This window comes from Manacus candei, unplaced genomic scaffold, assembly GCF_025592945.1.
Source record: "Manacus candei isolate 608988 ecotype Guabito, Panama unplaced genomic scaffold, ASM2559294v1 h1tg000071l, whole genome shotgun sequence".
In the NCBI taxonomy this organism is placed as follows: Eukaryota; Metazoa; Chordata; class Aves; order Passeriformes; family Pipridae; genus Manacus; species Manacus candei.
This window is the reverse complement of record NW_026138119.1, coordinates 1,472,142-1,498,568: the sequence shown is the minus strand read 5'-3', so window position 1 is coordinate 1,498,568 and position 26,427 is coordinate 1,472,142. Positions and strand designations below refer to the sequence as shown.

At 45.3% G+C, this 26,427-nt stretch overlaps 1 protein-coding gene across 6 annotated transcripts in view; it reads right to left on the bottom strand.

The window, feature by feature from the left end:
- Positions 1 to 26,427, bottom strand: part of DENND1A (DENN domain containing 1A) — a 150,138-nt gene that overhangs the window by 8,334 nt on the left and 115,377 nt on the right. For 3 of the 6 annotated variants that reach the window (XM_051807499.1, XM_051807504.1, XM_051807501.1), the window contains exons 14-21: positions 24,588 to 24,689; positions 23,733 to 23,820; positions 23,184 to 23,224; positions 21,682 to 21,753; positions 20,590 to 20,646; positions 15,563 to 15,694; positions 4,665 to 4,721; positions 1,329 to 1,417 (exon numbers count right to left, since the gene is read on the bottom strand). In XM_051807499.1, coding sequence (XP_051663459.1) covers positions 1,329 to 1,417; positions 4,665 to 4,721; positions 15,563 to 15,694; positions 20,590 to 20,646; positions 21,682 to 21,753; positions 23,184 to 23,224; positions 23,733 to 23,820; positions 24,588 to 24,689 — 638 coding nt within the window. The remainder of the gene's footprint in view (positions 1 to 1,328; positions 1,418 to 4,664; positions 4,722 to 15,562; positions 15,695 to 20,589; positions 20,647 to 21,681; positions 21,754 to 23,183; positions 23,225 to 23,732; positions 23,821 to 24,587; positions 24,690 to 26,427) is intronic. The other 3 variants (XM_051807500.1, XM_051807502.1, XM_051807505.1) reach the window with 2 other exon arrangements.

Sequence of the window (26,427 nt, the reverse complement as noted above, 5' to 3'; positions counted from 1 at the left end):
GAAGGTGCACGTTAGCAGTGAGCCCCCTGGAATGGCAGCAGCTTTGGAACCCAAAGTGCAGAACCCTCCAGATGAACACACAGAAATGTGACACTGATTCAATTATCCTCCACCTCCATGCAGATCAAATAGTAAGGAAATGCTTTCAGTTTAAAAATCCCTGTCACCTCAGAGCAGGGCCAGCACGGGCCCCTTGCAGGCTCTGCATCTGCTCCACCAGAGGGCAACCAAATTCCACTGGAAAACGGCAAATAACTGCTGGAAAACGGCTCTCAGGTAAGAGCCAGGGCATCTCCCCACCTGGAGAGGCCGGGAAAAGCTGCCCCTGCTCTTCACTCTGGGGGGTGAGGGACACCCAACCAAAAGGCACAGTCCTTAAGCTCCCCAGATTCCCAGCTGAGGGGTGGAACCCCCTTAAGAACTGCAGCTAATGCCAGGCTGTGCCCAGCAGAACTTGGTGCTGGGACCTTCAGCTCATGAACAGCTGAGCAGCCACACCCCAGAGAACCAACAACTGCAGCTCCCAAGTGCACACGGAGCAGCCTCCCCTGTGTCTGTCACACACAGCTCTGTCCCCTGGGCCGTGCTGGCAAGTCCAGTACACCCAGTCTCTGCTCAGGGTCTCCCTTGATGGCCCATTGCTAACTTCTCAGGCACCCACACAGTACTGGGTGCTCTGTAAAAAGTCCTGGTATATGTAACATCTGTGTAACCAGCTGAAAAAGCCTCTCCAAGGTAACAGCACACACTGCTTGGACACACCAGACAGGTGTTGGAGACCAACACGTTCTATCTAGGAGCACTTGGCTGCAGCAGCACAGCTGGTTTGGAATGTCACCCCTTTACTGTCACAGCTAAAGGGGTGATGAATTTGCTGGTACTGTGGCAGCCAGTGAAGCCCTCCCAGCCCTCAGCACAGAGCAACTCATAGCCCTCCTGGTACTGCCCTCTGCCAGCAGACACAGCCCTCTGTGCCATCACCCTGGAACAGGCAGGTCTGAACCTCCCAGGTACAGCCTGGCAAGCAGGCTGGGTCTGCAGGGCTGTGCCTGACCATGTCCTTCAAAGAAAAGTGCAAAACAAACCAACTCAGAGATGAACAAACCAACACCCGAGAATCTCACTGACCACGCTGATGCCACTGTGTGCGACCTGGCAAACCAGAATTTTCTCATAAGCAAACTTGGGTTTCTTGCCTTTTCACACTTCCTCTACAATGTTCCAAAAAATTTTAAAAATCCCATTTTTTGTTAAGTTAAACAATAACTTTGATCTGCAGTATTTTTCAATGCCTCCTTCAGTGAGTGCCAGGGCAGCAAAGCACTTACTGTTCTGGGCTGGGAACCGACGTCCTGCGTCCCTCTACTGCAATGTTGCTCTTGGGTCTCTTGACAACATGAGGCCTTGGGGGGCGAACCTGTTACACACACAGAGACCTCTGATCAAACACTTCAGCTGATCCAACACCAGACACAAATCCCAAACACGGATCATTTTAATTATTATTTGTTGGGGGAGGAATTTTTTTAATTTTTTTTTTATTATTATTTTTTTAATATTTTTTTTGTATTTTTCTTCCCAGGCACATAAACCTCAAATTCTCCAGCCAGGAAAAAGCTATCAAATCTTGTGCAGTGCTCCTGCCCTGCACACCAGCATGCAGAAGGTAGTAGCAGCATTATTGCATTGAATTTTCATTTCAAAGGAAATGGTGCACAGCAGATATGATAGAGAAATCCAAGCTGTATTGCCACTATTTCTTAGGAAAAAGGGCTTATGAAAAGGTCAGATGTTAAGGTCTTGGAGATCAGTCCCCACACAAGGCTGCTCCTCTCTACAATAAAGACGGCTTAAGAATGTGAATTTATGGCAGCAATGGAAGGATTAAGTTTGTGGCAACTTCAACTGAACTTGCAACGTGGTGAAACATGGGGAAAAGAACAACAGAGCTAATTAGAGGAGCTGAGCTGTCAGAGCGCGGCAGAATGGCTCGGTGCCAACAAACAAAAGGAATGGGCTGGCAATCAGCAGGATCGATGAAGAATACTGCTTCATTAGGGCTGATAAAACAGGCAGAGACGAGAGGAGAGGGGGGAGAGAGGCAGGAGGGCCGGGGAGAGGGGAGCACCGCGGAGGAAGGGGGAAGGAGAGGGAGAAAGCAGCTGTTTAATTAAACGGGAGCTGGGAGCTGATGTGCAAAGCTGGGTGTCACCGGGCTGGGGACACTTTCACCTCAGGGGGTGTGCTGGGAGCAGGGGCACAGAGCACAGTTTGGGGTGGCCCCGGGGGCCACCGGCCCAGGGCAGAGCGGGGTGACGTGCCAAGGGGGATTTAGGGCATTGTTCAGGGGGAACTGCAGGAAAAGCCGGGAATCAAGTCATTCCTTGCTGGATTTTGAGCCTCACATAGAAAAACAGGCAAGGTTAAATGCTTATCAAATGCAAAAGTATCAAAGAAATCCAATTACGTGAGCACACTGCCAAAAGAACAAAGGTAAACTCCCAGGGCAGAAGGCTGAATGTGCTTATTACTGTCCCCATCAACATTAGGCATAATTATTATATTTTAACTTTTTCTAATTGAATAAAGTTTCCAAACAGCCACTGTTAGACCAAACAGATCTCCATTAATTATAAGCAACAACCCTCTCTCTTTCATAATACCACCACAGCTCATTTCCAAACCAGCAGAATGCAAAGAACATCTCTGTTCTGCTTCCTTAGCCTTTCTTTGGTGTGTTTTTGCCTTTATTATTAGCAGTGACTCATATTGCAAGCACCAGTGCCCATGGAGTCCTCCCTGCAGCAGTAAGAATTTCCCAGGAATTCTGCTCTTATGTGGCCCTAGTTGGAAGAGCAGAGGGACCTGGTGTCCTCCCTCAGTGCTTGTGCACAAGGCCAGGATCACTGACTTGCTGGTACCCACCTCTGGAATAGCTGCCAAGACTGAGAGAGGGGAAAAGCAGCTGCACAAAGTATTATTTACACACACACAAATGTGTTTCAACTATTAAAAGCCAAATAACAGTTCTGAACAACAACAAATTTATGTATATTTGGTACAAGCATATTTTTGGGAGTGATTATAATCATTTACATTTATCTTGAATTTCCTCTTGATGAATGAAGCCTTTCTGTTCCACTTATTGACACAGCCAGATGAATGCAACAGGAGCTTTCATTATTACATTTCCAACCTTTTATCAATCACATTGGGGGCAAAGACAGTTGAACCAAACACATCACAGGGAGGACTATTAATGCACTACAGCTGGGAGATTAAACAGTCTTAGCATGTAATAAATGTATAAATGTAATAAACCCGTGTCATAAATGACTCCATCTGAACACCACTGTTCAGCAGCTCTGGTGCAGAGGAATCACAACATGCCCTCATACACCTGCCAGCCACGGAACACGAGGGCACTGAAGCACCACAGGAACCCCACGGAACAGGGAACGTCTGACCCCGGTGGAACAACCTGGGGGGGTCTCCCACAGCAATCACATTTAACAGAACACACATAAACATAGTCAGTGCTCCTTTTTAAACACAGAAAACAGAAATCTTCAGAGCAAAAATCCATAGAAGTGACTCTGTTAAGCTGGACACCCAGAGTTAAGAAGGAGGAGAAGAAACACATGCTATTGAAATGTAACACAGGAACATGCACCAGAGATCAAAAGTTAAAACACACACCCAAGTGCACTTGTTAACCAGTTACCTGCTCATCCAAAACATATTTTAACAAGTTTTAGCAAGACTGGATTTGAAAACTTGCATCTCTCTCTTATGAACATGTGTGTATGTGTAAGGAAGCAAGAAGTAAGATGATTTGGGGGAATTATATTCATGAAGCTGAAGTCCTGAATTAGACATAAATATCTTCCAAGGCTGTTGCAAAAACCAATACCCCTCCTAAACTGATACCTGTTGCCTGCCCTACTACAAAAAATAAAAATTTGGTGCAGATCCAGCAGAGTCTCCAGTTTTAAAGCCATCTGGCAGAGTTCATAGACAACAACTGTCCTACAGGGAGCATTTTGGGGCAAAAACTGCTGAAATAAGGTATCCCTGCCTAACACAGGACAGGTACTGCACTGCCAGTAATTTCTGTGCAGTCCTTCCATGGCAGAGTCCCTTCCCCTGACCAACCTGCCATGCCTGTTTTACACTGGAATGACTCAGTGTATGTCCTCCACAGTGTGGTACCAGTGTCCTACTGCCCAAACATCCACCTGCTTTCTTCAACTCTACTCACACAGCTCTCCCATGGAGAAGAATTAAGCATCCCAAAGTAATTTAAAGCATAACTTGCAGAGAATAAATATTTTCTCTTCAGACTTCTGCTTCCTTTCGTATTTGAGTTCAGTGCAAGTCTTCAAAAGCTCACTGGCTAAAAACTTCTGCCAGCCCAGCAGGGCTTTCTGGGTAAGCAATCCCGCAGAGGTCAGAGGAGCCTGGCAGAGCAGCCCCGTTATCTGCAGAGCTGCAGGACTCCAGAGAGAAGCAGAGCCCCCGGGTGCCGGGCTGAGAGAGAGTCAGGAGCACAGCTCACACACGGCTTGTGCAGCTGGACAGTCCCAGGGCCAGGTTTAGTAGTGCTGGAGGAGGCAGCTCAGGCAGGGTTAAGCTGTGCAGGGACACAAACCCCAGCTACTCACGGGCCGGGCCGAGCGCTGGATCCGGGGGGGCGGTGGCCGGGGCGGGCGGAGTCTGTGCTGCGGCGGCAAAGTGGAAACTGCATTAAAGTCACCTGCAGGGAACGCTCCCACCTCCTGGCACGGGCGGCACAGCAGCTGACAGCACGGCCTTCCACTTCATACTCACCTCACCAAAGGCCCTTTTCCCTATTTGATTTTTCCCAAACAGTGGCAAATCCCATGACCTGAGACCTGCCACGACAGGACAGGTCCCCACGTCTGCTGCTGTCGTGGGCTGGACACAGCTGCTGTCACACCAAAGGCAGCAGGAGCAGCACTCCAGACCAGTCAGCCAAAATTTACTGAGACAACAAAGATGCTCAAGGGGGATTCGTGGCCCTTGAGGCTCAAATGTTCTAGACTGCATTTATGCCAAGGGAGAGCAGGATACTCAAAAATGCTTTCACTAAAACCTCAAGAGTGGTTTTAGTGCTTGTGAAGGGTTATGGGAAAGGCCTCAAACCAGACATTTAAGAGCATGGGAAAAACTTTCCAGTTAAACTTTCCATACACTTGGAGGTGAGCACATGCTCAGCTCCTGTCCTGGCTTGAGGTCGGAATGCACTGCCCAGATGACACGGCCTGGAACTCAAAACTACTTGTGCAAGTATCCCTTTAGCTCTGTGTAAGTGAAAATAAATACACTACAAATACCCAATGCATTCATATTACAACAAACTACTCCTTTGCAGGTGACAATACTTTCATATCCTTATCCTGTCACTGCATTATTTTTTCCAGCTGAGATTCAGATATCACACATGATTAAGCTTTCATCTCTGATCAAAAAATAATTCTACGTGTTTCCACAATAAAGACACATACAAATGCTGCTCTGGGAAAAGATTAAAGGTGTAGAAACTTTTGTGTCTCTTGGACTTCTAAACAGGCATCGTGTTAACTCCCAGAACTGTGACCCCAGTGCTTGTAACAACACAGGCAAATCCAACTCACACTCAGATTTATCTTACCCACTGAAGTGCTACCAGGAACACAGTTTGTTTTGAGGCCTCGGATGTATTGCACTTCTGAGCCCTGAAGAGATCTGAACAGAAGAGTGAGCCAAACTGCACATTCCCAGGGCAACAGGATGACTTGGATCAGTGCTGGGCAGCACAGGGCAGAGCAGGCAGGGGGCAGTGGGCACCACACCCTCGGTAACAGGGCTTCATTTCCAGCGTTGCTCTCACTGTCTGCCACCACAACGGGACAGGCAAGCGTGTTCCAACTCTGTGCACACCATATTTACTGGAAGAGCCACTGATTTGAAGTTAATTTGTTAATGCAGCAAAACACATTGTTTCTGAAAGGTCAGCAGGTGAAGCTGTGTTGGAACATCAACTTAATTACCTGGGCTGTGAGGAGGCTGGGCAGGAACCAGCACAGGGCTACAGTGCTAAAAGCTGTTAAATTGCTGCTCTAGGTACCATCCTAAATGTGTGTGCTCTTGTTTTCTGTGAAGGGGAGAAATGTCTAAATTAGCACTTCCTCACCAGTAGCTGTTTACCAGCATACCTTTTTCCTCTGGATATTTGCTTAATTGTCTTGTTCAAAATACTTCTAAAGCAACAGGACAGAAAATTTGCAGAAAGCCAATTCTATGGCTGCAGATCTGGCACTGGTTTACTAATTATCAGACAAGTGACTTAAGCTATGAGATGCTGGAAGAAGAAAAATCTTATATTCCTTTTTACTCTATCAAAATACTACTTAAAAATTACAGATCCCACATCTCATAAAGTAGCTATTATATGCCCAGGGAACTTTCACAGCACAGCTATTTAGGTTTTTTATACTAAAGAAAACATTACAAAAAGATCATTTTTGGTCTGTGAGGTAACAGCTCGTGAGCAGAGCATTATCTCAAACTAATTGTGGATGTCTTTTGAGATTTTTTTTTTTAAAGTGGTATTCAAAACAAAGCCTTCGTGAGTACATTAGAGGTGCTGGTTCATGTGCAGCAACAAGTGCAACCAGAGAGAAATGCATAAAGAAAACACAACCAGATGAAAACTGGTTTGTCAGTACGTGTAGACAGAAGCGTTTCTCAATTAGCAGTGAGGGGTGTTTCCAATGATTTCCAAAACAGAGCTTTTCTACATGAATATCCCACTTCCTTCTGAAGTGCAGGACTGGTTTGAAAGCTGCTGGTATGTTTTCAAGCCAATCAGACATGGGAGAGAGATGCCCTGTCCTGAATGTGCCCAGGCTCACACACATCAGGCTGCAAGAGATCTGCAGTGCTTTGGGACAGTGTGCTGGACCTCAACTGAACACTCAATTAAAAACAAAAAAAGGGAGAAAATAACAACACTGAAAAATGTCTGGTACCTAAAAAGATTCAGTACAGAAAGCAGATGGAATCTACGAGGCAGCTGTTTTATTATCCATCCAGATCCCTGCACAGCACACTCTGCTTTTTACATACTCCCATATGTACAGCTCACAAACTGGGATGACAGGAACAGTGTCTGCTTTACAGCATATATTTTTAATTTACACTCTGAAATACTTCAACAGAAATCTGCTGGGTCCTGTGATAAAAATAATCTCCATGTTTTAAGGGATGCCTCATTCTTCAAGGCACATTTGTAGATTGGGAAGGTAGAACGAGTCTGGCAAAAATGTAGCAATGCCTAAAGCCAAAATCCTAAAACCACAGGTGCACTACTGTGGATTATTATTGTTGATAACTGATGCTATTCTAAAAACACATGGCTTAAATCATAAACTCCTGGGCTGTAGAGCTGAATGGTATCTTATTTCTTTTGTCTGCAATTACAGGGAAAGAAGGGAAGAATTTTGAGAATTCCATGGATATATTTTTCTCTGTGTGCTGAGGAGACTGGAACAGGCTATGCCCAAAGCAGCATGTGCTGTTCTGTGATGTAGATGGGAGGAATATTATGTAGGATTGGTTAACTTGTAATGGTGTCTGTGGTTTAAAGACCTGTCAAGACTTCTGATCTCTTCCCAGCCTCAGTGACAGGAAAGTTCCTGCCCTACACAAACAAGCAGCAAACCCCACCAAAGGTGATACCAACAAAACCTCAGACTGTGACCACTGAGTTCTCCTCCCCCCCTCTCTGTCTGCTGTGCAGCTGAAAATCAGCCCTGACCTCCTCCCACCTGTATTGGTGGGAGTGCACTCAGCTCTTCTAAAAAATGTAAAATACCCCCTTAACCATTAAACTGATATCATTTGACACTTTGCAGTTTGAGGACTCCTGACATTTTCCAAAGGAGATGCCTGTCAACAGCCTCTTCTTTCCCTGGCACAGAGCCCAGGTGCTGCAGACCAGTCTGAGAGCCACTGCACAGAGCTATGTGCAGGAGGGATCCCTCCCCACAGCAAACAGATGCCTGCAGAACACGACACGCTTAGTTCAGAGTCACTCTGGTTCAAAGAAGCCTCACACACGTTGTTCCATTGTTGTGTGCAGCTGACCCAGTCCTGCTGCAGACAGGTGCTACCCAGGCCATGGCAGGCCAGGGCTCTGATCCATTGGCACCTCCTGTCACATCCCTGCTCTTTGCTGGGCCTTCCTCTGGCAACCTGCTCCACAGTCACTGCTGTTTGGGCAAGGGATTCACTGCTTTAAACACACCCCCCAGTTCTGTGTTTGAGAAGGTGTCACAGAAAAACAAAGACACTCCTACACCCAGAACAGCCTGTGAGTCCCGTTCTCTGACACAGAACACTGCAGCCCTTTCACTGCTCTCCTCGTCCCCTTGGGCAACCACTGGGGACTGGCTATAATTTCGTGTTATTCCTTTAATATTCTCACACCTCTTTGCCCTTCATCCTTTGCACCAGATTTTTTCCTGAACCCTGCAGTAGGCAGCAGTCCTGCACTGACAATATCCATACCTCAATCCTAGAGGGATAACTCAGGGAACACACTGGTATGTTCTGGTGCTAGACCAGAAAAAACACATCCTATGGACTCTCCATCTCACAGTGGCCTTACCCTGAAAGCAGTACAACCTTCACTTGTCCAGAAAGAGAATAAAATCCTGAATGTGACATTATGCACGATGGAAGGGCCAGGAAGGCAAACTCCCTTAACCCATCGAACCAGGCCCTGTCTGGATTACAGCAAACCAGCAAGGAGGGTTTTTATAGAACTGTTCACAGAGATAAAACACAGAAGAGTGTGAGAGAGAATCTCAAATGACTTCTACCAAAATGAGGCTCATTTTGCTGTGGCTTGTTTTCACTCTGTCTGTTTCTCAACATACATGGACGGAGAGACATTGCAAAAAATCCCAGACCCACGGAATATATTTATCCCTGTGTTAAAGCCTATCCATCTACTACCTCAGCAGAGTTTAAAATCACAGCTAATAGGTTAACAACTGTTTTTCTTCTGCTTCAGATGAAGAATATCAGAAAGCTGGGGGAATATTCGGCTTCCCAATTTGTACCGACTGCTCAGAGCTACCTGCAATGTCTGTTTGACAGGACTGACATTTTGTACCGCTGTGAGATGGGAGAACGTGTGACATTTTTATTCCTGGTGGCGTACGCCCTTGTAATGATCAGCCCTGGTCGATGTGCTTACTGCAGCAGCCCCGAGCCCTGGAGAACAAACACGAGCCCGAGGTGCCAGCAGTTTGGCTGCCTTATTAAACACCACCAGGATTCTAACGAAGAGCAACTGCTGGAAAATCTCACTGTCAAATCCTCAAGGACATTGTCAACATGGAACTAACTACATATATTTTTCATTTAAAATACTGGAAAATCCAGCAACGCAATATGAAATATAAAGAAAAAAGCCACGTTGTTTGTGCGTGTTTTCTTTTTTAACTGGTCATTTTGTCAGCTTTACACTGGCTTTCCGTGGGCCTGATGCTGGAATTCAAATGAAAGAGATCATGCAACCCACACGATTTAAAATGTTGGAAAATGGACATATTCCTTATTATCTCCTAACAGCTATTCCTCTCTAGCAAGCAGAATACTTGCACAGAATAAAAACCGACAAAAGAAGAGATGGTCTCTCATTTATCAGTTCTCTGAACAGGATGACTCTCTGCCTGGCTCAGCTTCCTCACTCCCCGGGGCTGCCTGGCTGGGGGACACTGTCCTCACCCCCAGGGGACCTGGCTGCCCTGCCTGCACATGGCACTGCCAGCTCTGTGACTGTGCCACCAGCCCAGCTCTGGGCAGGGCCGACAGCCTGGCCCAGCCCGCAGCCACAGCAGGGGCAGCAGGTACAACCATCATGTTTCTCATACTCTCTCCCTTTAATCTTCGGGTTTAATCCAGTGGCCCAGAGGTCAGTTCAGACAGTTCTGGCCTAACTGCATGTATCAGCTTCATAAGTAATACATAAGAAGCTTCTGGATGCTGATCTACATTGGTAGAAAAGCAAGTCACCCATAAGACACTCCGAGCTCTCCTCAGTTGTCAATCTAGGTGATTTGGTTAGCCTTGCATGTACTGATGTATTTATTTTATATGCATGTATTATTTATAAAGCACAACTCTTCTTCCACATGCCAGCAGTGATGGACCAAGATATTCTCTACAAGATATTTACGGGTTCCTCAGCATAACAGGACTAACAAGGAAGCTGCAGACATGTTACAGCTGCTATCCCTTGTCACAGAGCCCTGGGAGGTCACTCCAGCAGAGTGTTCCCTGCACACATCCAGTGTTCCAGCAGCTGACACAGTGTACCCAGGGCAGTACATTTATTCTGAACATCCCTGTTTAAGCAGTGCCTGAAGTACCAAGACAGTTGGAAAAGCCATAGTCTAGAATGTGCTTTTCTGTGGATGAACACACCTGCACAGCTGAATTCCTGCACAGCCCTGGGGCCAGGCATGGCTGCAGCAGCTGAGGGGAACACAGTGCTGGGGTGCTCCTTAGAAAGGCCTGGGCAGAGGGAGCAGGAGAGGCAGGAGCCCCTGGGCACACATTCACACACATTCACACACATGACAAGTGCAGGCCTTTCAGTTCGTCCCTCCCACCCCAGGATCGCCATTTCTGCCCAAAGCAGAGTTCAATCCAATGCATTATTGTCTCGTCCACTGACATTGTTTTCACTCCCCTGCCTAAGAACACTGTCCCCCAGGAACCTGATGGGACATCTGAGTGGCCTCAAGCAGACATTAGGTGGACCAGTGCTTCTGGACCACACCATGTGCCTTTCTTGCAAGGTGACTCTTACTCAGCAACTGAATTCCCTCCTGAAAGGAACAGTCAAAGAAAGGAGTGGGAAGAAACGAGGGTAGAAGATATGCTGTCTGTAGACAAAAAAATTTTAAAGAACTAGGCTTATACTTTTGCTAAATCCATAAAGAACCAAATGGAGAGAGGGAGGAAACTCCACGTGGCTGCACAGAAAGGAACAGGGAGCCCACACTGCTCATCTGTGGGCAGAGGGGAAGGGAGGCTCCTGTTCCTAAGGAAGGCCCCACTATTGCCCAAGCAGCCCTGAGTGGCCAGGAGAGGAGGCTGCTCTGCAGCCAGAGCACACAGTTGCATGAATATTAGCAAATGAACTTGTTTTCCCCTTTCCCCTTTGGTTTCTACCTCAGTGGCACACAATGCCTGCTGTGATCCAGGGGAATCTGCTATTGTTCCGATGCACCTGGGTGTGAAGGGAGTCACAGGGTCTGGCAAGGGAGCCTTCCTCCCTTCCCTGCTTCATCCCTTTTACCCCAGAGATAATCCCTCCTCTGCTGCCTCTGGCCTCAGCCATCCAGTGCTGCATTCCTGGAATGCAGCTGGCTCCTGTTCTCCCATCTTCCCCTGACCTCTTAATGCCGTTTAATCTCCTGGAAGAAGAGCCCTGCCCTGCAAAGCAGAGCTGTTTGCTCTGTGTGTCCAAGTGCAGATCGTGAACAGGAAAAATGAACACGTTCATTTACAGCAAATGGGACCAAAACAGCCAAGAAGATGGCAGTTTCCATATTATGGCCTGCAAAAGTTTAACAGCAGTCAGGATCAGGTGGGAAGAGAAGCTGGAGAAACCTTTCCACAGTTAGACTAAAGCTGCTTTAGTACATGAGAGTACTTTCCTTTTGTTTCATAGTTATCTACATTACCCCCAGAGCACTGACTGTAGTTTGCATCAAGAGTGGAACAGGACTGAATCTCTTCACCAAAGACATACTTCAAGAGTCTTTTGTATGTTGTTAAGCTTTACCTTTTGCTGTAAAAATGGAATAAAATATCCTATTTTCTGGTAAATAAAAACAAGCCACAGAAACATAAACACAGTTAGGCTGACAAAAGACATTCCAATTATAACAGACACAATTAGAGAACTGCACAGAACTGGCAGGATCACTTGCTTCTAATGAAATGATTCCCTTTCCCAACAAGTGATGTTTCTGGCAGCCTATCATTTGCTGGTTTAATTTTACTAGATCAGTCGTGCTCCTGACTGTGGAAGGGCTCCAGAGGGAGAACGTTCCTAAGTGTAGGTTTGTTTTTAAAGCCCTGGGGCTCCCCCCATGTACTCAGACACCCTCTCACAGACTGGTGGGAAGACTGGGCACATCCTGTTGATCCTGTGGGTCCTGCCAGAGGAGCCCCAACAGCTGCTTGTTTGACAGGGCACGTGTTCAGAACAGTCACAGCCTCTGTGTCGTGTTTATTCTCCAAACAGCTCAAAGACAGCACAGGCAGACGTGTGCACTCTACCTAAAGGGCTGGAGCGAGGTGTGGAAACGAGGAAACATCACCTGTGTTAGAGTGTCCCTCTGCCCTGTCAGTGGTCACTCCCAGTGCCTGCCCTGCCTGGCACACTGGGAAGGATCCCAAGGACAGCCCTGGCAGCTCAATATGCACCATGTGCTCTGATGCTCTAAGTACATCTTGGCCAGTTTTTACGACAAAAACTAGAAGAAAGCAAGTAATAAGACATTTATGGAATCATTAAGGTTGGAAAAGACCTTCAAGACCATGAAGTCCAACCATCGACCCAGCACCACAAGGGATGTTTTCTGTAGCTTTGGGTCTTCCATAACAATTAACCTCACTTTTCCCCAAAATAGATAGCACTATTCAGTACTACAAACTATTCATTTGAATCTTGTCCTTGCCTTGAAAATTGTTCCCTGTTCTCCCCCCTCATTAAACCTTGAGTGGTCTGTACAGTTCCTGCTACTTGTTGAGTACAGCTGGATTGCCCTGGAGTCCCTGGTGACAGCCCTGTGTTTGGTTGATCCAAGAGTCAACAGGAAAGGAACACCCTGGGGAAACCGAAAAGCACATAAAGGCACACCAAAGAAAAGCTGTGGTCCCACCCTCCCACTTGGTCTCCTGGTGTCTTACTAAGAACACTTTGTTTAAATCTTTATGGCACTGCCCCAGGCTATCTGGCTAAAATCCTTCTTTTCACCATCAAGGAGAGCTTCCCCACAATGCCTGAGTATTACAGAGAGCACCATTAAAACAATTCCATGATAAAGAAGGCTCTCCAAGGATGCCTGATCACCACTCGCCAGGATGAGCCACACGCTGGGGGATCTCACCCAGATAATTACCACTAAATTTTGGTGCACCATCAGCTGAGGTGCTGTGCCTCCAAAGGCATTTCAACATATTTTACCGATATTTTTTGTAGCCTCACAACTGCAGACACACAACTGTGTTTGGAAAGGCTGGAAAGCCACTCACTATAGGGTGAGAGATAATGAGTTAAAATTAAAGGTTGCTGCTGGCTCCCCAGCCCATCCCCCTTTAGCTAATCTGTCATGTAATGAAGAGAAGCCCCCAGCACAGGACAGCTCGCTGCCGGCTCACTTACAGCGAGCTGATTAAGAATGTTCAACCAACAGCAGCCCGCAGACCTTTCCGAGGAAAATAAATCGAGTGTATGCAAATGTGTTTGTCACTTTGACAGCACGTCTCAATTAGAGGCGCGGCGGGCGCGGAGCTGTCCCCGCTCCGCCGGCCGGGCTGACCCGCTGCCGCATCTCCAGCGCCCGTGCCAGCCCGGCACGGCCCGGCAGCGGGGACAATGGCCCGGCAGCGGGGACAATGGCCCGGCAGCGGGGACAATGGCCCGGCAGCTTTCATGCCGGGGACAATGGCCAGGCAGCTTTCATCCTGCGCCTCGCCGGGCTGCGAGCGCACAAACAGCCCCAGCGCCGACGCTGGCGGCTCTTTAATTGTTCCCACCTTCTGCATTCCAGGCAGCGTTACAAGTGACACTAAAATCGCTGCCTTTAATCACGAGGTAGAAGCCATCTCCCATTTAACCAGGAAATGCTGCTGCTTTTTTGTCCTCCCCAAAGCCTTAATCTATATTTCATAAACCCGAACATCTTTTCCTTTCCAGTGGAAGTGGGGTTGAATTTTCGTTTGGCACCGGGCTGCCAGGAAGAGCAGAGCCGAGCCAGGACAAAGGCTGGGAGGGGAGAGCCCCACAACTGCTAAGTCACATCAGTTTTGGGAGCCCAACACTTGTAATGCAATGACAGCAATAAGCATTTGGCCAGCGAGCCTCTCACCACAGCCAGGGGCCGACAGAGCTGATGTGTGTTTCTTTTGACACACAGAAAGGGATCATTAAAAAATTTGAAAGTGACTGTTAGGAAACCTCATGAATTTAAATTTGCACTTACCACTCAAATATATATTTCATTAATCTACCAAAATGTTTGAACCAGCCATCCCTCATAAAAATCTAAAGGAAAAACTGAAAATAAATTGTAATATTATCTGATTTCTGACTGCTTCAAATGAAATGTAACATGTCCCTGCTGGAGCTAGATGGCTGCATTCCTCCAGTAGCCCCAATTCCTCTCAACTGTATTGGCACAGAAAGTAAGGGAAAAATAAATCACTACTGCAAATACTTAATTGGAAGAGAATCTGCCTTACAAAAAGTCTTCAAGAACTTACATTTAGCACAGTGGTGAAAGTTCCGAAAGAAATAAATCTATTTCTAAAATGATACAGACAACACTGCTCTGAGCACTGATCATCTCATGGAACCCTAATGCCTGAACAGTCAGTGCAGCCACTGGTTTCTATTCATAGGTATTTCTCTAAAAATCCCAATTTATAATGTTGTTTTACAATTGCTTGCAAATTACACTTTGCTTCCTTAGAAGAAATCAGCTATTCCTCCCTGTTTTCTGATCAGAACAGTGCAAAGAATAGATACAGGAAAAGAAAAGAGAACTCTAAACACAAATCATGTTATTTTTTGAGTCAGGCTACACTTAATAGGGGAACACTGGCAAACTGATAATAAATACTGTATGTTTTTCCATGAAAATCACAGAAACTACAACATTTTCTAAATAACTAGTTCTTAAAAACCCCACACAAACTCACTGTTTTGCAGACATATCAAAAGAAACATTACACGAGTAACTAATGTGAACAGCTCAGCTGTCAATACCGAATACAGAGTACACTAACAAGCTATTAATTGATTTTTCCATCTTAGTTCATCGCATTTAATTTTCAGAGACTGTTCAAATGCTTTAATAGTTGGATGTTCCATTTTGATACTAATGATCTGGCAAGATAACAGAGGACATTTTAAATTCTACACCCTCAGTCCTGAGGGCTGTAGCTCTTTTCAAGCTGAAAGAACCACAAAATAGTTTATAAAATTGCTTTAAAGATTATGCTTCACCCCCCATTCGCTTCGAATTTATTTTCTTCAAAATCATCGTATGAACAAAAGGAATCAAGAAACCCCAGAAAAATCAGGTTTTGGGCTCTCATTTAAACAGATGCAGCAGAACTAAAGCTATTATAACATAATTCAGTGAGTGGAAATAATGAAACGATTGGCATCTTCGTTACTGTGATTTTTCTCTGAACTGGTTTTGCTGAGTCACACAATTTAAAGAGACCTGACACTGAGACCTACCTGCCCAAAATGTACTGTGATTGGTCTTCTGTCCTCTCTTAATTTAGGGTCCTTCTTCTCCCCCAGTGGTGAGGGTGCTGTCCTGGGCAGGGACTCCTCTGGCGCGGCCGAGCACCCGTTCTCAGCAATGTCCTGCGTGGTAGGAAAAGGTGAATAGCATGGCCAGGAACACTCTTGAGTGAGGGCAAGGTGCACAAAGGACACACTAGAGGAGAATGCTGACTAACAATTTGGATGTCAGGGGAGAAAAAACACCAAAGTACAGAAAAGAAAACATCATTAGAATAAAACATGTCATTGCAGTTCGGCCATCAGAGCTTGTACACAACCCCTCTCTCCTCCCAGTGCCAGTGGTGCAAACAGGGACAGTCAACAAAACGTCTGACCTGAACACGCAAAAGCCAGGAAATGCACGTGGAGGAAAAAACCATAGCTCAGATTTGCTATTTTAGCAACGAATTCAACAGAAGCCCAGGAACAGGGTATTCTGCTTTTTGTAAAGCTAAATGAACACGGTAATTCCATTTACGTACTGCACAGAATTAGCCATAGCAGAACAATTACTGGTGGAAGTGGCAAGGAGAGATGGAACTCGGAGCTTAGTTAGCTTTCATTTCATCTTTGAGCCTGTGTGGACTGAATGTGCCTCCAGGAGAGTGTACACCACCAACTGCTGCCTCACAGAAGGCTTTTGTGTTTGCTTTGACATCAGTCCTCTTCTCCAGAAGTGAGGTGACCCACCAGCCTAGGTTAGAGGACCTGGCAAGTGCAGGCACGGGGTACGTAACACGGGTTTTGAACAAGACAAAGGCCCGCAGACACCAGGAATCAGACAAGGAGCAAAGAGTTTGAAAGTGAGTTGAGAAAGAGTCTGCAGCGCAGTGGGGCCCAAAGCTTCACATCTCTGCAACAATGCCAGGGAAATAATGGCGGGTAAATATCGAGAGGAGGCTGCAAGGCTGGGGCTCGGCAGGGCCGACCTAAGGGTGGCTGCTGACACCGGCAGCTTTGATTGCTGACCTCCGGCCCGGCCGCGGCCCCGGCGCGCAGGGACAATAATGAGCCGTGTGGGCTGATGGCCAATTAGAAACGGTGCCTTTGGACACACACTGACCTAATGTGTTTAGGTCAAATGAAACAAAAAGCTCGATGGACTTTCTAAGGGGCTTTGTCTGCTCCACAGAGAAGCTGAGACCCCTCTTTAGATCCAGCTGGTAGAGCAGTGGTTCCCCAATATGAGCATAAGGATCGTGGGGAATTAACAACTTGCTAAGGTCAAACTGGAGAGAAAAACTTTTTCCTCCCCCCGCCCTCTGGCTCCACAATGGCACCTTGTCTTTAAAAAGTACAGCAAAGTCCACGGAATTAGTAACAAAGAGCCCCAAAACAATGCAATGACAAGAAATGTGTCTGTCAAACTCATCCTGCAGCTCCCAACAAGCCACCAAGGGGTCTGCTCAGTTCTGGACTCACAGAACCCATGGCAGCACCACAGACTGCAATGACATCACACACAGCCTTTATTCCCACATTTCTGTGCAAGTGGAGCCATATGAAACGTGCCTCAAGCCCCAGAGCTGCCCAAGCCCAGGCACCCGACCTGCTCTGGGAGGGGCTGGGCCCAGCCCTGCAGAGGGGCCAGAGTGGGGGCTCCAACCAAGGGAGGGACAGCTGGGTCACATCTGAGTTACACAAACAGTGAAACATGATATTAAATGCACAAAATAAGGGCTTCCAATAGCATAAAAATTATGAAATGTCAAAGTATCTGGAACTTCTAGAGTTGGAAAGGAAACAACAGTCCTTCAGCCCACTGGCAGACCTGGGATTGGCACCTGATTGGTATAAGCCAGCAAGACATTCTTGAAGTAGCTTAAATCATATATGTTATTCAGGATAACAACAAAAACCATGAGATCTCTCCCTCCCAAAAACTGGGAAAAAATGGAAGGTGAAAGTTACTCCTTACTGGAACAAATTCTCCAGAAGTACAAAAAAATCTAGCAATGTTTCAGTGACTTTTAACAGAAAGAAGTGTAATTTAAGGATATTATTAAAACCAAAACCATCTTTTGTCTGAGGAAAGAAGATACTTGACAGATTAGCAGAAAAAAAGAATGACAGTGATCTATCACACTCCAAAATGATCTCCTGGACACCTCCACGAGAAGTGCTTCCCCCAACAACTGTCTATTCAGGTGAGATCTTTCCTACCTATTTATTTTAAAGGAGAAATTTCAGAGAAAGGGATATTCTGTTTAAATATGCATCAGCAATTTTTCCAGAGGACTTTTACAAACACTCTAGAGGAGCAAACCCCATTCTGAACGTGGAGGCACTGTCCTGGTGCAGGTTGTTCTGTAAAGCTCTACATGAGCTGGTTCTACAATACCAGCCCTTAGCCAGAGCCACACAGGGCTCTATGACTAAAATAATGTCGAATACATTAATGCCAAGTGCCCAACCATTTATAGAAATTGTCTTAGCCAGAGCCCTCAGTAAGTTCCATTCTCCTGGCTGAAAGTTGAGGATGGTACCATTCATATTCCTCCTTCTTCCTAATTCTATGTAGTTAAGCTTCAAATGAGCCACTAAGGAGGGACTCGACCACCACGGTCCATTTGTGAGATGGAAAAAGGCAGCCTTTGCCAAAAAAAAAAAAAGGGGGGGGGGAAGAAAAAGAAAAAAAAAAAGGAAAAAAAAAAGAAAAAAGAACTGTATCAGATATAAAATAAAGCTACCAGGCTGTATCTATTAACAATTATTTGCTCTCACTCATAAGAATCCTCTGAAACCGATTTCTGTTGCTTTGAAATACTGCACCACAAATGAACAAGGGATGGAAATGGAGCCCCATTCAATCTCCACTATCATATTAAAGAAGGACCTTACACACACCACAGTGACCTCTCAACAGGTCAATCCTGCATTTCTCATTTGCAATTCAAACCCAACACTGGAGCAGACCAAGGGCAAAATGGGCTCTTGATTATATTTAAGAGGTCACCATTGCTATGCAGAGTTGGAGGAAGCAGACCTCCAGCTTTATTGCATTTTTAAATTCTATCTTGTACAGAAGCTGCTCAGATTTGGCAGTGAAAACTGGAAAAGGGATGTTTATATTTGACTTTTCCTTACCAGGGGCCTGCATACTTTCTGTATTAATAATGGAAAATAGTATGTTAAAATGCAGTGGATAGTAAGTTCAGTTTAAAAATAACCTTAGGTTACCCTTAGAAGATGAAAGACTAGCATCCCAAATTTGGCAAAAATGAAGTACTTAATGATGCCAGAATGTCAAACAGTTAACACTTGCACATGCCAGTAAGTAAACACATGAGGAATACCATGTTCTCAGATGAAAATTGGGGAGGATGCTTTAACAGACTTGTGCATAATAGACCCATAATGGAGCAGCACGGACATTTAGATTAAAAATGAGGGTGACCAAAACAATTTTTGCTATTTTTATCACTTTCAAGAGAGCAATCCCTAATTTCAGAGTTACCTTGCTGGTGCATTCACATGGAGAAGAGGATGGGATAGAAAAGGACAGAATAATGAAGGAAGGGGAGGTAGAGCAGTGTGTGCCAACTACTCACAGCAATCTTTTAAGCTCTTGTGAAAGCCTGTGTTGAACAATCATGTTTCACCACCTCACTCCATAATAAGGAAGGTGAAACAAAACTGGGCCATTTAGTTGTAAATGTTCTGTGTGTTTTTTAAAAGGAAGCCAGTGGCTTGACAGACCAGGAGGACAACAACCTTAATAAAACAAAGCAATGACCGAATGAGGCTTTGCTCAGCCTTGCACACAAATGTCACACAACAGCACACAGTTCTATTAGCATTTAAAATACAGGAAAAAATCTGGTCGTGTTACACAGCTCCAACTGCTTCAGAAATGCACAGGAGAAGGCCAAACATTTTATTATTCATGAAGGTTATGTCCAGAAACGAAACACATGGAATGACATAAAAAAAAAAAAAGCATATACAAGAAAACTGCTTCATGTTTCTATTATTCTCAAATTATACCTAAAGTGGTTGCACATAATGTAGTGCAATAAAATCAAATGGCATTAAAAGCATCTGAAGCAACTTTCTCTTGCTCCAGACTCTCCAGCAATGTGCTGGAATACTGAGAGGAGCAGCAGCTGCAGTGAGCCCAGAGGTAACTCCTGCTCCAGCCCGCACAGCAATCCCCGGGCAGGAGCAGGGTGGCTCAGGGGCATTGCTGGCTGTGCCAGCAGGGCACCTGCAGCCCTGCCCCAACAGGGGGGGCTAGAAAGGGAGAGGGGAATTCACAGAGATAGCACAGACTAAACCCACCCAAACTATCATGCAGCAAATGGAAAGAAAACTGTCCGAATGCTCTCAGCAAGTCAGCTGTCCTGTCTCCCCACAGGACTCTGATCCACAGAATAAACAGAATTACCCACCCATTCATAAGGTGAGTGGCAACTTCTGGCTTAAAAGGAGCAATTAGGATTGGATAACACATCTTTCAAACACAACTGAGCATTTTTGGAATTGTGCTCTTTACAAACAAACAAACAAACAAACAGGGATTTGGAAAACAACAGTGTCAGTACTTTTTCCGGGGGTAATTCCAATTGGAAATGAACCCCAACTCTATCAGCTCCTTCTGTCTGAACTCTGCAGGAGACTCTCCTGACACACAGGACCCCCCTTCCCAGTGGCAGACAGACAGGACACCGTGTTTGCTGACTGATCACTCCCTCTCACAGCGCCCCAGCACGAGGGCAGGAGTGGGCCCTCTCCAAACACAGCATTGCATTTTCTGGCTTTTGCAGGTTGAAGTCAGAGCCTTAATGTATTTGAAGACAATTTTTTTTTTGCCTGTGAATATTTATAACTGGGAAAAATCCGAGACAGCTGGTAATGCATTTTGAAGTGTGCTAACAACACTGTATCAAACAGCTTCCTATTGATCACATCGTGCTTTCAGTGGCTAAGGATTTCAGACGTGGTGCTTATACATTTGGAATAAGAACTTCAAGTACCTTTTGCTTCAAGCGGTTTTTCACTTCTTTTATTCCCATTTTCGCATGATCTTTTGCCTGCATGAAAAATTAATTTAAGTTAAAATCCCCTTCTATTTCCAGTGGTGACTAAGTTTGATTTCGGTTACTAAAGATGGCAACAAAAAAATATAACAGGATACTGAAAACACATTAAAACAAACAGAAAGCTAAAAAGACCCCAAACAAATAAAACCCACTCCTGCTGAAAAAATTTTGTTTCCCTGTTTTGATGCCATACACATCTTTCATCTTTTTGCATTCCACAGCCTCAGTGTTCCCCTCTAAGTATTTTTCTTTGCTATAAACTCATATTCTCCAACATCAGCAGTGAGCCTGCAAACCCTCCCCTTGCAGTGCTCTGGATGCCAGTTAGTAGAGCCATTCTCATCCTACTCATCTTTCTCAGGCTGCAGGAAGGCAGGAGAAAACCAAAGTCTGGCTAGTTATCTCGATGATTTATGTAGCATTATTTCCTAAAATTGAGCCCATAAGAAATGCTCAGTTGTTTCTCCATTGTTTGATCTTGCAGAGTGGAGCTGGCAGCCACACACGACAGCACAGCAACACACCAGCTGTTTGTTAACAGGACTGAAAACATTGCCATTGAAAGAATAACTCAGTAAGCTGGAGTCTAAATGAGCAGGTATAAGAAATCTCTGGGGAAAATTAATTGACATTTAGAAAAGATGGAAACAATTTGGAAAATGAGAGGATTCCCTTCTTTCGATGAAGTGCAAGCAGGGAAACCTGAGGTAACAATGATTTCCAACAGAGCAATGATGAGATGGTAGAGCTGCTTAGCAGAGCACACAGGCACCATTTCCCAGAAAGAGTTCTGAGTAATAAATAGAATTTATCATCTATACTTTCAAAAGAAATCACAAGTTTCCATTCTCCTTTGCATTTCAAAATGACTTTTCCATTTCAATCTGAAATTTAGATGAATGTGTATTTTAAGTAATTTTGTGAGTCCAATAAAAATGCATGTAAGTGTTGAGTCTCATTGGGAAGGTTAAACCAGAATCGTAATTAGACTCTTATCTCAGTAGTAAGCCAGTACTCAATACTTACAAACTTATAGACAGTCTTCATGGCAGGGTTAGCCTTGGTCTTTACTGTGTTTAAAATGGCTCCACTTCCTTTCTATAATCACAGTAACAAGAGAAGAAATGTTATCAAAGCTCTTTAAAGCAAACAGCGACCCAAAATCCACCATTTGTAAAGTAAGCAAGCATTAACTGTGCTTGTTAGCAGAGCTGAGCATTCCAGTGGCAAAACTAAAGCAAAAGACAAGAGTAAAAACACCTGAGTGTTCCTCTGGTTCTTCCCAACTCTGTTCAATCCAGCAGTTCCCTGAGGAAAAGGTGTCAGTGCCTCCCAAGAGCCCTCCTCTCACAGCCTGTCTCACAAACCCTCAGGGGGTCCTGCTCACTCCACTAAAATCCTAAACAAGTTCAAGGCAAAAGTATCCTAACAAATGTCTGGGGCAGGAAATTCCCTTTCAGGAAAGCCTGTACAAGCAAGCTGAAGAGCTAAGATCTTTTCTGTGTTCCCATTTTCCCTTCCCTCATCCCACAGTCCTGTTTATCACACACACACTGCCTTTTTAAGATCCAAGTAGTTGGTAAAGGGATAAATTGAGGGAAAATGAAACCTAAGTACAGTCATAAACACTAATTCTAGAAAAGCTGAATTGCATGTGGTGAATATAATCAAAGTAATGAGGCAGTAATGCATCAGCCAGAATCATCTGTTCGTCTGGTCAGGGTTTTGTACCCCTTCCACACACCGACTACTGCTGGACAGCAAGAAAACCTTGGCTAATTTTAGATTTTCTACTTTCAGTGCAAACTTATATTTCCAGAGATCAGGTTTGATTATGTGCAATCAGATGCAAGCAGCTTTAAGATTTACTACCTTTGTTACTTCATGACAATCTTCAACAAAAATTATAAACTGTTGAATTTAATCACACTAATTTTTATATTCACTCTCAGGCATTACCCTTTCTTATAATGTTAAAATTACCTGTCATCCTATGTATTTTTATATATATATGTGTGTATATTTATTTACCTACCTAAACATACAATGGAATTTTTAAAAATTACTGCTACAAAATATGTGTAATTCAAACTCATCAAGATTATACTGAGCCCAGCACTTTGTGTAAAGAATATAATTCCATTCACAAGCAGGACAGGAGTAGATGGAGTGCTGCAACACTCAGTTCTGTCAGAAAAAATCCAAACAATCTTTTCTATTGACTCATACCCATAAACCTGAAATATTTTACATTTCAATACACCACATTTTAGGCATTGAAAGCAGCTTTTAATATCCTCTACAACAACTTATTATTCTCTAAAAGTATTTACACTTTTAATTTATACATTTGGCACATTTATAATTTGGCAATAACCAGAGATGCAAACCCCACCCCAAACAGTGGTGCCCCCATTCAACACTTCACACCATTGAGCTTTATCCAGAATTTCTCGGTGTGACAATGTTTCCCTCAGAGCTGCACCATGGGCCAACTGAGGTGTCTGCTGGAAGGATGGTGTCCTTACCCTCACTGTGGAGAGCCACTGGTGGTACAGTTTGTCGCTACCTGGAGAGAATCACAGACACAAACAAACAAATTAACTCTCTGCAACAGGAAACAAGCTCAGAACGTGAAGTGCTGGCACTCAGTGGTTCTGGGAGCAGGGACAGAACAGGACACCCAGACTTCTCTTTCAGGGAGAGATTTACACTTTTCTATTTTCTGTGTTGTCTCAGACATTTGAGAACACTGGGATTTTTCAAAGATCACTAAGAAATATGAGGTGGTTCTGAGTAAAGCCAAGGGTTTTTCTCCACTGCAAGGACTCTTTTAGTTGTACTTTATTCAAGTGGTAAAGCTGAGGTTTTCTAAGACTGAACAAGCTTTATTCAAACTATAATACATTATTCTAAGTTCTTGACAGAGGAAAGAACAACAATTTAAGACACTTCAGGCTACCAGGATCACTGAGCCTCAGTTATTTACCAACAGCAATGACCAATTACCTCCTGATGGCCCACAGAGGGTGGGTCAACAGCAGTGTCCAAAATTCCCTTAACAGCCCATTTCCTACCTGCGTATTCCCCCGCGTTGATCTCCTCCTCGAACACATCACTGAAGCCCTCCCCGGAGTTCAGCAGGTCCAGGCGCCCATCGATGAACTGCAGCAGGTGAAAGGAGAGCCCAAACATCACCCACCCCAAAGGAGAGCCCAAACATCACCCACCCCAAAGGAGAGCACAAACATCACCCACCCCAAAGGAGAGCACAAACATCACCCACCCCAAAGGAGAGCAGAAACATCACCCACCCCAAAGGAGAGCAGAAACATCACCCACCCCAAAGGAGAGCCCAAACATCACCCACCCCAAAGGAGAGCACAAACATCACCCACCCCAAAGGAGAGCACAAACATCACCCACCCCAAAGGAGAGCACAAACACATCATCCACCCCATTCCTCAGCTTTCCAGAAAGACTCCATCCTGCATCAGCTGCAATAAGCTCTGTGTTTATATAGGGCAGGGACTTGAGATAGAGTGAGAACACCACCAAAGCTGGCCAGATGTTTCCCACTGCCCAAGGTGTGCTGTGTTCCTACAAACCAGCAATGTGTGGCTACACAGCCATGTTTTCAGCTGCCCCCAAGCACTAATGCCATGTTTTACAGTAATGTGCTTTCTGTACCACGTTTACAGCAGACAGGTTGGGTCTAGGTGTGCTCAGACCCCTTCAGTGGCAAAACCCATACACCTCTTCCAACACATAAAGCCTCAGCACTGGGTTTGAGAGAAGCCAGCAGGAAAGAACTGTGGTGCTGCACTACGCCATTTTTCTTCCTTCCGTGGCTGACAGATCAAGGAATATAGAAACAGCCCTCCCCCCACCTTGGACTGTCAGAGAATCTGCACCAGGCAGAGGAGCAGTACCTGCTTGAAGAGCTGGAGCTGGATGGCGTTCTGCAGGAACTGCCTCATGACGGCGGAGCGGTGGGACACGAAGGCCTCCTCACAGAACGTGATGGGCTCCCCCTGCAGAGGGCACAGCACCACACTGCAACAGCTCTGACTGAGCCGTGGCCACCCACTGCCCCCACCTCACCCCTTCCCTCCAGAACACACAGGGAACCCAAGCAGGCCCCACCAAACACCGAGGGAACTGGACTTTATTGCCAGATTCCAGCCACGGGACTGAAACACTGGAAATGGGTGAATGGTGTATTATCCAAATAAACCACGATGGTTTTATGCACTATTGCTAAAGCTGGTGAAGAACTTTCATCATCCAAAATGGTGATTTTACTTACTGTCCCCAAAATATGACACACAGTCACCTGAATTTTGTCTGTTCTGCTGATCTGCCTCAGCAGACTCAGCAAGAGCAGGTCAGGAATGTCCACTCTGTTCTCTCCAGTCCTGAAAGATTCCACTCATACTGAATGAGTGGAATTTCCCTTTTTCACAATCTTGTTGGCAGAAGACAGAAATTGTTTTGCAGCTCTACTTTTATACGATTTTAATGAGTTATGGTAATGCTGAAATCTGCTGTGCATCTGCCATAAGGGCACAAATTTCCTCCACACATCTACAAATACATAACAGAGCAAGCAATTATATTTATTGAATTAAAAATAAGAAAGTAACAAAGAATGACTAAATTATACTGATGTATAATTAATATGGAGGCTTTTTCATACTCATACTAAAATACATTTGGACTCTTCATCTGTTGAATATTCAAAATTAAGATTAGATAGGAAGAAATCTTAAAACACCCCCTTTAAAAGGGTGGTATCATTCAATTTTGGAAAGCTTTAAATTACCAATCTCATTTATCACTGGCTTTGTAAAGTCAGGACAAGGCCATTAAAATGACTGAGGGAAAGGATCAGTTGCAAGTTTCTAAGCACAGGATAGGGCTCATTCAAGGAGGGAAGAAATCACTCCTTTAGGAGAGTGTCTGTCACCTTTCCGTGGGCCACTGAATTTCCATGCTCTGCTCCCACAACACCCCCACTGCAGCTGGGGCACCATCAGACTGCTAACACACCTCCTTCCCAAAGTACTAATGACTGAGTTTGTTCATTAGGCTGATTAGACCTTTTGACTTCTTAAGAGACAATTGGGGCTCAACTGCTGCGAGATGACAGAGGAACTGTAATGCTCAAGGTGAGGCGTGAGCTGTGCAGCCCCCAGTGCATTAGTGCTGCCAGCCCCGCTGACCTCTCAGGGTGGGTACACTGCTCCAGCCCCACTGACCTCCCGTGGTGGGCATTAGTGCTGCCAGCCCCACTGACCTCTCAGGGTGGGCATTAGTGCTGCCAGCCCCACTGACCTCTCAGGGTGGGCATTAGTGCTGCCAGCCCCACTGACCTCTCAGGGTGGGCATTAGTGCTGCCAGCCCCACTGACCTCCCGGGGTGGGCATTAGTGCTGCCAGCCCCACTGACCTCCCGGGGTGGGCACGCTGCTCCAGCCCCAGCCCACTGCACTACAAACACAGCCTGCACCACAGGCATTCCCTGACAGATTTAGTGAGGTAACTGTACACTATAAAGCTAATCAGCTCTGCTTTTACTGGCAAATGGCATCACACACAAGGGGACACGTGTGGAACTGCAGATATGCTGTGGAATTAATGGTCTTGCTCACATGTAAAACAACTTGTTCTGATAAACCCATCAACTCCTAAACTTGTTGGCTCTAACAATTAGAATTTAGGCCTTGGTTCATCAACACCTTAAATATCCATTAATCCCCTCTTCAACTGT